This window comes from Giraffa tippelskirchi, chromosome 2 (assembly GCF_054371585.1).
Source record: "Giraffa tippelskirchi isolate mGirTip1 chromosome 2, T2T-mGirTip1v1.2.pri, whole genome shotgun sequence".
Classification (NCBI taxonomy): Eukaryota; Metazoa; Chordata; class Mammalia; order Artiodactyla; family Giraffidae; genus Giraffa; species Giraffa tippelskirchi.
This window is the reverse complement of record NC_137276.1, coordinates 98,227,839-98,241,128: the sequence shown is the minus strand read 5'-3', so window position 1 is coordinate 98,241,128 and position 13,290 is coordinate 98,227,839. Positions and strand designations below refer to the sequence as shown.

The following is a 13,290-nucleotide window of genomic DNA, read 5'->3' as shown; positions in this document are numbered from 1 at the left end:
TGCAAAGATGGGCACAATAAAAGGCAAAAACAGTTTAGACCTAACAGAAGCAGAAGATATTAAGAAGAGGTGGCAAGAATACACAGAAGAACTATACAGAAAAGATCTTCATGACCCAGATAACCACGATGGTGTGATCACTCACCTAGAGCTAGACATACTGGAGTGTGAGGCCAAGTGGGCCTTAGGAAGCATCACTACAAACAAAACTAGTGGAGGTGTTGGAATTCCAGCTGAGCTACTTCAAATCCTAAAAGATGATGCCGTTAAAGTGATGCACTCAGTATGCCAGCAAATTTGGAAAACTCAGCAGTGGCCACAGGACTGGAAAAGGTCAGTTTTCATTCCAATCCCAAAGAAAGGCAATGCCAAAGAATTTCAAACTACTGCACAATTGGACTCATTTCACAGGCTAGCAAAGTAATACTCAAAATTCTCCAAGCTAGGTTTCAACAGTACGTGAACTGTGAACTTCCAGATGTTCAAGCTGGATTTAGAAAAGACAGAGGGACCGGAGATCAACTTGCCAACATCTGTTGGATAATAGAAAAAGCTAGAGAATTCCAGAAAAACATCTGCTTCACTGACTACGCTAAAGCCTTTGACTGTGTGGATCACAACCAACTGTGGAAAAATTCTTAAAGAGATGGAAATACCAGACCCCCTTACCTGCCTCCTGAGAAATCTGTAGCAGGTCAAGAAGCAGCAGTTAGAACTTGACATGGAACAACAGACTGGTTCCAAACTGGGAAAGGAGTATGTCAAGGCTGTATATTGTCACCCTGCTTATTTAACTTATATGCAGAGTACATCATGTGAAATGCTGGGTTGGATGAAGCACAAGCTGAAATTAAGATTTGGGAGAAACATCAATAGCTCAGATATGCAGATGACACCACCCTTATGACAGAAAGTGAAGAGGAACTCAAGAGCCTCTTGATGAAAGTGGAAGAGGAGAGTGAAAAAGCTGGCTTAAAACTGAACGTTCAGGAAACAAAAATCATGGCATCCAGTCCCATCACTTCATGGCAAATAGATGGGGAAACAGTGTAAACAGTGACAGACTATTTTCTTGGGCTCCAAAATCACTGCAGATGGTTACTACAGCCATGAAATTAAAAGACACTTGCTGCTTGAAAGAAAAGCTATGACAAACCTAGAGAGCATATTAAAAAGCAGGGACATTACTTTGCCAACAAAGGTCCGTCTAGTCAAAGCTGTAGTTTTTCCAGTAGTTGTATGGATGTGAGAGTAGGACCATAAAGAAAGCTGAGTGCAGAAGAATTGATGCTTTTGAACCGTGGTGTTGGAGAAGACTCTTGAGAGTCCCTTGGACTGCAAGGAGATCAAACCAGTCAGTCCTAAAGGAAATAAAATCCTGAATATTCATTGGAAGGACTAATGCTAAAGCTGAAGCTCCAAAACTTTGGCCACCTCCTGCAAAGAGCTGACTCATTAGAAAAGACCTTGACGCTGGGAAGGATTGAAGGCAGGAGGAGAAGTGGACGACAGAGGATGAGATGGTTGGATGGCATCACCAACTTGATGGACATGAGTTTGAGCAAGTTCTGGTAGATGGTGAAGGACAGGGAAACCTGGCATGCTGCAGTCCATGGAGCCTCAAAGAGTCGGATACGACTAAGTGACTGAACAACAAAGTAATCAGGAGAAATAAGACTACCAGTTCACACCAAAGCTAAAAGTTATAAGTGCTTCATGTTTTCCAGGTGAATTTTGATCATTTTGTTACAGGGAATAGTTCTAAGTTGTTCAAATACCAAGGATTGCAGTGGTCATGGGAGAATCACTCCTTATACACTAGTGGAATGACCCTCCAGAAGTCAGGGCCATGGTCACCATTCCCTCTCTCCTATTGCAAATAGGACACAGCTGGATAGAAGTCTAAAAAATGGGTTTTTTTCCCCCAGTGTATGGTTAAGCAATAATAAAAGCAGAATAATTCCTTGGAGTCCAGAATTAGCAAAAAACACTAATTAAGCCAGTAAAAAAAAAAAAAGAAAAGTGGTATTTGCCATTCTGGCTATTCTGGCACCTAGAACCAGAGGGAAGAAAATAGAGCCAAAGACCTAGGATTCCCTCTCCTTTCCCCACCAGTAAAGCCAGGACTTCAGCAGGGTGGTCTGCTTGTCTATTATTAGTTACTATTGTTGTTATTTTAAATCAGCATATAACAGTAGCAGAATTGAAGAACTTGAAATGTGTAGATGTTCTGGCTTTCAGCTACCTTCTCTCCCCTGGGTAGGTGCCAGGCCCTAAAAAAGGCCTCAGGTGGAGTGTGAACAAAGGGTAGAAAGAATAGGGATGTTACACAGCTCTTGTCAGGGTATCTTCAGCCCCTGAATTCAGCATTGTTGGCAAAAACAATATAACAATCTGGGCAAGCAGCAAGAGTGAGTTGTGATTGTTTCAGGTAAAAGTTTGAACAACCTGGGAGATTCAAAAAAAATAAAAGGAAGTAGTTCATTCTATAAATGATTAGAGCCAGAGAGAAGAGCTTGCATTCTAAGTTATGTTCACTATGCAGTCTAAGTTATTTTCACTTTGCGAGGGCCCTGTGTTTGTGAGCCTGAAGCTGACTATGGCAGAAGAAAACTAGTAATCAACTTGTTTACCTACAATTAACTTCATAATGTTAAGGATAGTAACAGCCAGGTTTTTTTGGTCTTAAGAGTCTGTGTCACTGGAATAGAGGGGACATTTATGTTGGTGGATAGAGCAGCAGCATCCACAACAGCTGTATTTCTTTATTCAGATGAATCATTTTCACTTTATCTTCAAGGAAAAGAGATTTCTGTAAAGGCAAAAGGGGGAAAAAGGACATGAAGCACAGGTCCTCATTTTCCGTTACTGCAGGAAACTGCTTATGAAATATATAGCATGAGCAACTGTCTCTGTGTTTTTTTAATTAAAAAAAAAAAATCCTATGAATAGATAAGTGTAAGGTCTTGTTTTCTGTTTTCTAGCCAGATACTATAATGACTGGCGCGCCCTCTAGTGGCAGCTCCTCTCTTAAGCGCTCAAAATGCCTTTTAAAAACCAGGATGCTTTAAAGGAGCACCAAGTATGGCTATTTTGGGAGACTAAGCAACTAAGCATGATGAATTACCACACTTACCTTGAAGAAGACATGTGTTTATTTTTATAATTTTTTTACAAATTGTACCTTTTGCTTAGTGACCTGGGTCCAACTTTAGCATATTAAGACTTTCAAGTACCAAAAAAAATAATAGAATCAAAACATATTGGCATATACATACACGTGCTGACTGACCCCAATAATAGGCTCTATATAATCTTGTGGGGAAAGTCAAATACAAAAGTCACAGCATAACAGTAAATAATTTTCCTCCTGTCCCAGTGCTCATGGGGTGGAGGTTTCTGACCTCTCTTCTGAGTGTTTCGAGCATGAACTCCTCGTCAGGCTTTTGTTTACCTGCCTCTGATCCCTCTCCCTTCCCTGTTCTGCTGCCGATTTCCTCTCTATTCTTTGATAACTATTTCTGCTACCATCAAGACATTTTTAGGGGAAAGAGATTGCTCCACAGCATTTCTTTTTGAGTTCTTAGATTACCAACTTTGTGAAAGAACACCTCTCAGAGTTGGTAATATTGCTCCAACTTTTATATGCTTTACTTCCTCTTACCTTTTCATGTCAAAGTGTCATTTGTTCATTAACAAAACAACATTTCGTCTTAAGAGCTCTGGAAGATAGTTTAGAGTAGCTGTGTTTACCTTCTTTCTCCAGTTTTCATGACTTTTATTATCTCTTTTTCTCCTGCCATATGAAGTTTACCAGCCTCTAGCACTGGCTGAACATCATAATTCATCTTTTCTTTCTGTTGCATGCTTCTAATACCAAAAGGCCATACCTGACTTAACTTTACCCTCTCAGAATCTCTTTCGTCTGGTATATCTGTGCAGTTTGTACATAGTGCTGCTATCCTTTCTCCCTGAAAACACTATTTTCCAAAGACCTCACTGCCTTTTGGTTGTGATCATCCCACTCATTTTCAAATTGTAAGAGATGGTTCCCATCAGCACCTGTTTCACTAATCTCTTTCTGAAACATGTATTTATATAACTTTGGGAACCTTAAGCATGCTGAAGAATGATAAGGAAAATAACTTTAAAGAGTGTTCTATGACTTTAATAATCACATATGGAATCAGTTAAGTGGATACCTGTTGGTCAGATCACAAACATTTTTTAAGAATCTTCTGTATGAAAGTCACTGTTTCTAGTGCTAAAGGCAAAAAAAGAGCTATAACTTTGCCTGCCCTTTAGGTGCCAGAGAAATAAAAGGAAATTCATGGTACAATGGCATATGTAATACACATAAACTAAATATAGTACAAAGATCAGTAAGGGAGTTAGTTATCGGAGAAAGCTTTTTGAAAGAGGTGAGTTGTTAGCTGGACCTTAAAGAATAACCAGTATTCAGATAGCAAAGTTGGAAGAGGTGGTTTTCTAGGAGAGATAAACAGCATGAGAAATGGCACTGAGGCAAGAATGCACACGGCACACTCAGAGCAGAGTGGGTCAGGCCGGCTGCCCAGAGTGGACATTTCAGTTTAGCAAAGTGGTGAGATAGAGACATGCTGGCTCTAGCCTAATTAAAGAGGGCCTTAAATGCCAAACTTAGATATCTAGACTTCCTCCTATAAGTGGTAGAAAACTGTTGAACATTCTTGGAAAAGGGAATTATATAATTAAAGAATGTTTTAGAATGATGAATTCTCTGTGGTGTGAGGTTGGATGGACACTGAAGCCTGTTTTGACCTTCTTCCCTTCTGAAAGTCTCAGCATGAAATAGAAAGACCCTGGACTTAATGGTAAACTGGAAACAGGAAGGAAGAAATGGTTGTTTAAAATGTATTCCCATCCTGTATTCCAAGCACCTAGTGGTCCAGACTAGAAACCTGGAAGTCATCGTGGACTTTCCCCACTTTTACCCCTCTACACCAATCAACTATCATGTCCTTTCATTTTCAACTGTATTTGCCCCTTTCTCTTTGTCTCACACTGCCAGTATTCTTGCTTAGGCCCTTAGACAAACTTCTGCCTGGTATTTATGAAAAACACATCTGATCATGTCACTGTCCAAGTTAAAATTTTTCTGAGTAGGCGGAAGCCCAGGCTTCTTGACCTGGACTTGCCCTGGACCTGAATGTGAAACGGCCTCCAGGATCTGATCCTAACACTCATGCCCCTTCCCTTCCCACCTCCAGTGTTTGCAGTTGCCCAAATAATTTGTGCACTCTCATACCAGGCATTTGTACATGCAGCCCTCTTGATCCACAGCAGGCCCTTTTCCACTTCACAACTCTTCAGGGAATCTCACTGGCCATCCTGTGTCCTTCCATGACACCCTGAATTTATTATTTCTCTAATAAGATTATCCAGGAGTATGATCTTATTGGTGTATCTCTCTCACTAGACTGTAAGCTCGTTACAGGGCACAAAACCATGTCTTATTTTCTTTGTGTTCCAAATATACACGAAGCCAGACACAGTATCTGGCACACAATTAGCATTCAATAAATGATTAAGAAAGAAAAGCAAGAAAGTTTGGAGACTAATTGGATGTGGAGAATAAGGAAGAGAAATAAGTTTGAAATGACTTCACATTTTCAAGCCCAGATAACTTGGAGTGGTGCAACCATTAACAAAAATAGACATCCATGAAAAGAACTGACTCTGAGAAGAAGATTCTAAATTTGGTTTTCTCTATTTTGACTTTGCTATGTGAGTATAGCATCCAAATGGAAATGTCCAGCAATTAGCTGGATATGAGGAATTCTTAGAGCTTTAAGATTTAATAGGGCCTTCATTTTTTCTTAAGCCTGGTCCTTCAAAGTCTCATTTCAAAAGCCCCCTCAGGTTGGTCCTGAATGTCTGCAAACCTGGACAAACAGAAGTTCATGTCTTACATGATACGTGGTGGTCCATCAGATGTGTTCCTTCCTTGTGGGCAGCTGTGGAGTTCTGGTTCCATATACCCTGAGCTAACCTGAATGGACATTCTTCAAGTGTATTTTTAGCTGCATTAGTTCAGTTGACTTGGTGGTCTCAGAAGCATTCTACAAAAATAATACACCATCTTGTTGTTGAGCTTTTATTAAGAAGGCCCTTGGACAAAATCAGCAGCATGGAAATTTTTCCCTTTTTTTAATCATTGAAAAGAGAGCACTTGATTCTTGACCTAAACGGCCTTCAGACCAGACTGAAATTCCCAACTATTGATGTTGTGGTCACTGTTCACAGTAGCCAATCTTCCTAAGCAGTCATTTCTTTTCTAGGTTGCTGAGTAACCATCATGATGATGCCTCTAAGTTTATCTGTCTTCTTGCAAAGCCCAGCTGCAGCTCTCTAGAACAGGATGATTTTATTCCTTTACTTCAGGTAATTTTCATTTCCTTTTAAAGTGGGTTTTATTTTTAGAGTTTCAGAGGCTTTTAAAATTTTTTCAACTGTAAGATGTGTCAATTGAGATATACAAATTTAGAGATTAGATTTCTAGACGAGTGGTTTCCAAGCTTATTTTAGCAGCAAAATCCTTTGGTTAAGTAAAAGTTGATACAGATAATAGTATAAACAAATAGTAGAAAACAGATAATAGTATATATATTATAGCCCAGATGAAACAGGGCTATTCCCACTGAAGCAGAAGAGAGAGGCCTTACTTAGGCTCCCCCTGTGCCCATCCACAGCAATCACAGAAGCACCTCCTGAAATCAGGCATTTGGCCTAGCTAATCAAGTTGATCTTCATTAAGGTTAAAGAGAAAGAGATCTCCAACAGTAAGAGCCCAGTAGGGGAATATTTATATCCAGGCCTTCTGATGAGAATCAGTTGCATGCCAATATTGAATCTGTTTTTATTACAGCATTCTTCATAGCTTGATACATTGCTTGTTAATGTTCTTAATTCCATATCTAAATATTACATTTTCCTAAGTAGTTCACAAATTCCTCGAAGCTGAGATCTGCCTTTCATTTCTGTTGAATGCACATCATTTTTGAGTTGTTCTAGTAAATCCTTGTTGACTGTTAGTGAGGATGCCTAATAAAGGGCAGAAAGACATAATGGACATACTTTAGATTTTTTTAAGTTGTATTTGTGGCTACCATCTTTTTTTTTTTACTTTTAGATTTTTGAATTGCAACATATACACATAAAAACACACTAATCATGATGCATCAGTTAATTTTCACAATGTGAGCACTTCTGTGTAACTAGCGCCCAGATGAAGAAACCAAACATTACCAGCACCCCCAAACTTCATGCTCCCTCCCAGCCCCTGCCACCATAGGGGAACCACTATCCTAATTTCTAATGCTGTATCACAGATTCTAATTGTTGGAACAGTTTTACATGTTCAGAAAATGAAGTTTGGATGTAATTTCTTTTATGTGCAGGGGTTTTGAGCTTATTTTAATCTGCATGATAGCTTTGATTATTCTTAAACTCTTTTGCGATATGTTTTTATTCCCCTTTAAAAGGTATTCATGGGAATGAAGATTGTTAAGTTTTTTAAGAGACCATCATGTATAAAATCCAATGTTAGGTATTCCTATTTATGTTTTATGTAAATTCTTCAGCCACCCCTCACCCTCACCCACTCCATCCATTCCCGGCCCTACTCTGTCTCCTATAAACAAACAACAAAATTAGTGGATATTTTTATTTCCTTCCCTTAAATATAAGAAGTTTTATTTTTATATAAAAAGTGGATATGTGGAGTCTGCTCATAAAAGAGGACAGACTGATACCCCTCTTATTCTTTTCCAAACTCCTCTGAAGGTAAATATTGAAATGTTAAAACGAATAAGCCAGTGAAAGTGAGTGGAATGTCAGAGAGGAACAGAGGAGGAAAAAAATCAGTGTATAGGAGGTCTAGTATTTCTTGAAGATAGAAAGTGGAAACAAGCAAAGGAGACCACAGCCCACAGCAAGGGGCTATGTATGGGCTGCAGTGGAGAAGTGAGCTACTCTATTCCACTCTGCTCATTAGGATCTCCCAGGGAGGCTATGAACTCAGAGTTGGCAGAGCTGATGTGAAGTATTAGGAATAGGGAATCACTGAAGGCTGGGGTACAGAGCAGTTGACCATTTGACTGCTTACCTACCTGGTTCCCAAATATAAAGTGCAGCCGGACTGCACTTGGAGCATGTTAAGACAAATTTCAGTAGAGGAACATCCTAGATAGTGTCTGGCCAGTACTTGTCAAGATTATCAAGGTGGTCAGAAACAAGGGAAGTGTGAAAAACTGTCTAAGCCAAAAGCAGCCTAAGGAGGCACAACAACTAAATGTAATATGAGATGCTAGAACAGAAGAACAGACATTAGGTAGCAACTAAGGAAATGTGAATTAAGTATAGCCTTGAATAATAGTAATAATAATGTATCAATATTGGGTTATTAATTATAACAAATGCTAATGTAAGATGTTAATAATTAGAGACCTGGGTGCAGATATATGGGAACTTGACACTATCTTCTCAACTTTTCTGTAAGGCTAAAACTGTTCTTAAAATGTCTTTTTTAAAAAAATAATTACTATATTCAGAGAGATTATATAAGACAAGAATAGATGCTGACACAAAAAAGAGCTGTGCAAATTTTAAAATGTAAGTGCCAAAATTTTAAATTTCAGCATAAGGCCTGGCAACTAAAGTTAAGGATGTCTCTGGGGCATGCAAATGCATACATGTTAGAGAGAGAGAGAGACAGAGGTGATGACATAAAGGACCAATTCAAGAATTTCAACATCTCACTAACTGGAATCTAGGGGAGAAAGAAGTGGGAAAATGGAAAGAAGGAAATCATCAAAGAAGTAATACAGAATCATCAAATAAATAATACAAGATGGAGAGAATTGGAAAGACAGGAGTGATAGGATGGGTCCAAAGAACAGAAACCCAGTGGGACTCCTTCAGATTCCTGTTTACTTTCTTGGGGAAACACATCATGCCTGTGTGGCCATCACATGATCAGAAACAGAATATGACCCTCCAACCCAGCTCTCACGTTCCCTCCAGTCACTGCCCACAGAACCAGAATATTCAGAATATAAGTCTTTTGGTTGAAAGGAGCCTCTGAGTGCCAAATACAATGAATTAAAAAAAAGACATAAACAAGTCCTCTTGAAATTTTAGAAAGCCACTGAAATCCTCCAGAGAGAAAAACCAGGTCACCCTAATAGGAATAAGAATTGGAGTGGTATTACATTCTCATTGGCAACTCTGGGGAAATGGATTTGAACTCAGATTTCTATATCCTGCCAAGCTGTAGATCAGATAAGCGTTTAGAATAAAGACATTTAAAAACTCAGAAAGTTATCTCCTGTTTTCTTGGAGAGTTACTTGAATATATACTATAGCAAATTAAGTAAACCAAGAAGAAGACATGCATGAGATCCAGGAAACAATGGATTCACTTCAGAGAATCAGTGAGATAAAGTCCCAGGTTGGCAACTGAAGAGCAGCCAGGTGCAGAATAGAGAAGATAGGGGATTTCTCTGGGAAGGAGCTAGGAGAGGAGAAGTGAGCCCATGCAATAGTTTTTATATTTAAGAACAGGGGAACTAGAGAGTATGATGCAGATGCAGCATTATGTGTCAACAAGCTGAAGAAAAGCAATTAGAAACTCAAAGAAAAATGAAAAAAACTCTGAAGACAGTCATGTATAAACATGATGCAAACTAAAATATGACAGGATTATAAACAACTGATGGAAAGTAAGAAAAGGAAATTCAAGGGACCCCAATAAAGCCTCATCTTCAGTTCAGTCACTCAGTTGTGTCTGACTCTTTGCAACCCCATGGACTACAGCATGCCAGGCCTCCCTGTCCATCACCAACTCCCAGAGTTTACTCAAACTCATGTCCATCGAGTCAGTGATGCCATCCAACCATCTCATCCTCTGTTATCCCCTTCTCCTCTCACCTTCAATCTTTCCCAGCATCAGAGTCTTTTCCAGTGAGTCAGTTCTTCGCATCAGGTGGCCAAAGTATTGAAGTTTCAGCTTCAGCATTGGTCCTTTCAATGAATATTAAGGACTGATTTCCTTTAGGATGCCTCACCTTAAAAAAAGAAAAAAAGGAAGTTCATTTAACCTCAGTGCCTGGAATATTCTCCTTTGAATGCCCAAGGGACATGATGTTGGACCAGTAAGAAATGATATGCATTCCTTGTATGCTGCTTAACTGGCGTTCAACAGTATTTAGAGTCAAAATGTTGTAAAATATTTTAATGTATAACACCTAAAGTCATCCTATGAATAAACTGAAGAAAATTTTATTATGGTTGCAGAACAGTATTTAAGCAACCTGAACAATGTAGAAGTCAAAATATTGCCAAAATGTGAAGGAGAAGAGAAAATAAAGGTAGAAGTGCTATTGTCATCATCCTGTAAATAGAAATTAAGGCACTAAGATGAAATGGGGTGAAAATGAAATATATAAATAGATTATTTCTCAGTTACAGAGATAACCAATACAAGAACTAAAAATCATAACCACAAATACTGGGTAAAGGGGAGTAAAGTGGGCCAGTATAAATGAGCTAAATCCTCATCTTCCCTAGCAGAGAATCATAAATATTGTCTAAAGTTGATAAAGCTATCAAGAAAAGTAATTGTAACATAGTATTTCATTATACTTAAATAATTTGTTTATTTTAAATTTATGTTTAATTATAGAGGTAAGCAGTAAAAGACATAAAAACATAAGTAATTCAAAAGAAGTAGGGCTAAAGGCCCCTGGATAGGGTAGGTTGGTAGAATGGTTCTTTCCATCATAAGTTTTTATATACTACTTGATTTTATACCATATGTATATATAATTTTTTAATTTTTATTATGGAGAATTTTGAGCATCTACAAATGCAGAGTGATCTGTGAACCTCTATATACCCATCACTCACCTCCAATAATGATCAAAAACTAAAGAGACAGCGAATTTAAAAAACAGTAGCATTTTTAGTAAATTGAAATCTTGCTATGGGAAAAATATTAACAAAATAGACCAACAATTAGCTAATTTCATCAAGAAAAAGGAGAGAGCACTAATACACAAAATAAGAAATGACAAGGAAGAACAGAAGAAATTTTTAAAAAATCATAAAAGACTATTTTGCAGACCTCATATTTATTCAGAAATAAAACTGAAAACCTAGCTGGAATGGATAATTTCCTAGGAAAATATATCTGGCCAAAATTCACCCCATTTTATTTAGAAAGATTAATAAAATAATTTCCTTGGAAGAAATAGAGATCTTTATTAAGGAACTACCCCACAAAAAGCAACAGGCCCAGGTAGTTTCAGGGGAATTCTATAAAACCCTCAAAGATCAGAGAGTCCTCATGCTCAGTAAATTATTCCAGAGAATTGAAAAGGAAGGAAAACTCCATAGCTCTTTCTATGAAATAACTAATAAACCAAGTAAAGACAATACAAAAAAGAAAACTGCAAATGAACCTAATTCATGATTAATGATAAAAAATAAAAAAATATTACCAAGCAGATGCACATAACCTGGTGGGATTTATTCCAGGAAGTCAAAATTGGTTCAACATTAAGATCTTTGTTAATATCACATATTGTATCTAAGAGAAGAATCATGATTATCTCAACAGATGCTGAAATAACTGTGGACAAAATTTTAACACCCGTTCGTAAAAATGCTCAAGAGACTTCCCTGGAAGTCCAGTAGTTAAGGCTGCATGCTTCCACTGCAGAGGGCACAGGTTCAATACCTGGTTGGGGAACTGTTAATAAGATCCCACATGCCATATGGCACAGCCAAAAAAAAAACTGCTCAAGAAAGTAGGTATTTGAAATACTTTCTTAACATTATTACAATGTATATACCTAATGCTAAAGCCAGTGTGTTATTTAATAAGGAAATATTAAAGGCCTTATTGGAAAAGACCCTGATGCTGGGAAGGATTGAGGGCAAGAGGAGAAGGGGTCGACAGAGGATGAGATGGCTGGATGGCATCACCGACTCGATGGGCATGAGTTTGGGTGGACTCAGGGAGTTGGTGATGGACAGGGAGGCCTGGCATGCTGCAGTCCATGGGGTCACAAAGAGTTGGACACGACTGAGTGACTGAACTGAACTGAATTAAGATCAGAAACAGGGCAAGGATGCCACTGTCTCCAGTACTGTTCAACATTGTACTAGAGTAATTATGCAAGAGAAAACAATTAGAGGCATAAGAATGGTTGAAGACATTGTTAGTTGGCTATGGTAAGTGAAAGTTGCTCAGTTGTGTCCGACTCTTTGCGACCCCATGGACTATACAGTCCATGGAATTCTCCAGGCCAGAATACTGGAATGGGTAGCCTTTCCCTTCTTCAGGGGATCTTCCCAACCCAGGGATCAATCCCAGGTTTCCTGCATTGCAGGAGGATTCTTTACCAACTGAGCTGAAACCCTACTTCAATTACAAAATTAAAAGTTTTTTAAAAAAAGAATGGTTGAAGAAGTATCTATTCATAGATGGCATGACAGTAAACCTGGAAACCCAAGAGAATCAGTGATAAACTCAAACAATAAAAGAGTTCAGTAAAATAGTAGGAAATAAAATTAACATACAAAATCAACAGATGTTCTGTTTGTTACCAAAATGGAGTAACTGGGACTAGATTTGCCTTGCCACTTGAAACAACAAAAAACATCAGGCAAGAAGTACAAAACAGTGGTTTTCAAGGTGCCAGACATCTGACAACAAAAGATAAGAGTGATTCCTGAGAAACAGAAAAAATAAAAGTTAGCTTTATAATTGCCTTGAGAGAGTTTCCAAGCGACAGTGTATTGATGGGGACCCTAAGCGGAGTTCAACGAACTCCCTGAGTTTAGGAGAGTTGAGAATCTGGAAGAAAAAGTAGCTAGAATTCTCAGGGCAGAGCGCCAAAGAGGAAAGAAGTGCACAGAAAGAAAACTCCAGAGATCTTCAGAACTCTTCCGTGAGTATCCAGCAGATAAATATGAGGATAGTAACCAAAGATGAAGAAGTGAAGTGAAAGTTGCTCAGTCATGTCTGACTCTTTGCAACCAAAACTGGGACAATACCTGTGGGTCACACAGAGCCAAGAATAGTTTCTGACCCTACTACCCAGACTGGAAAACTTCATAAGACATAGCACTTTGAGTAGTCATAGGAGTCTTGCCTCACTTATTATTTAGTCACTAAGCTGAGTCTGACTATTTTGCAACCCCAGGTTCCTCTGTTCATTGGACCTCCCAGGCAAGAATACTAGA

At 38.5% G+C, this 13,290-nt stretch overlaps 1 protein-coding gene and 1 long non-coding RNA gene across 7 annotated transcripts in view; one reads left to right on the top strand and one right to left on the bottom strand.

Moving 5' to 3' along the window:
• PPP2R3A (protein phosphatase 2 regulatory subunit B''alpha) overlaps nt 1–13,290 on the top strand; it is a 220,578-nt gene that overhangs the window by 95,722 nt on the left and 111,566 nt on the right. For all 6 annotated transcript variants that reach the window (XM_081569683.1, XM_081569678.1, XM_081569679.1 and 3 more), the window contains one exon: nt 6,321–6,423. In XM_081569683.1, the coding sequence (XP_081425809.1) occupies nt 6,321–6,423 (103 nt within the window). The remainder of the gene's footprint in view (nt 1–6,320; nt 6,424–13,290) is intronic.
• On the bottom strand, nt 3,138–13,161 carry LOC145538154 (uncharacterized). The gene is made up of 3 exons (XR_014076679.1): nt 13,102–13,161; nt 9,970–10,106; nt 3,138–7,083 (listed from the first exon to the last, which is right to left on the bottom strand). It is a non-coding gene; the product is annotated as an uncharacterized LOC145538154 (long non-coding RNA).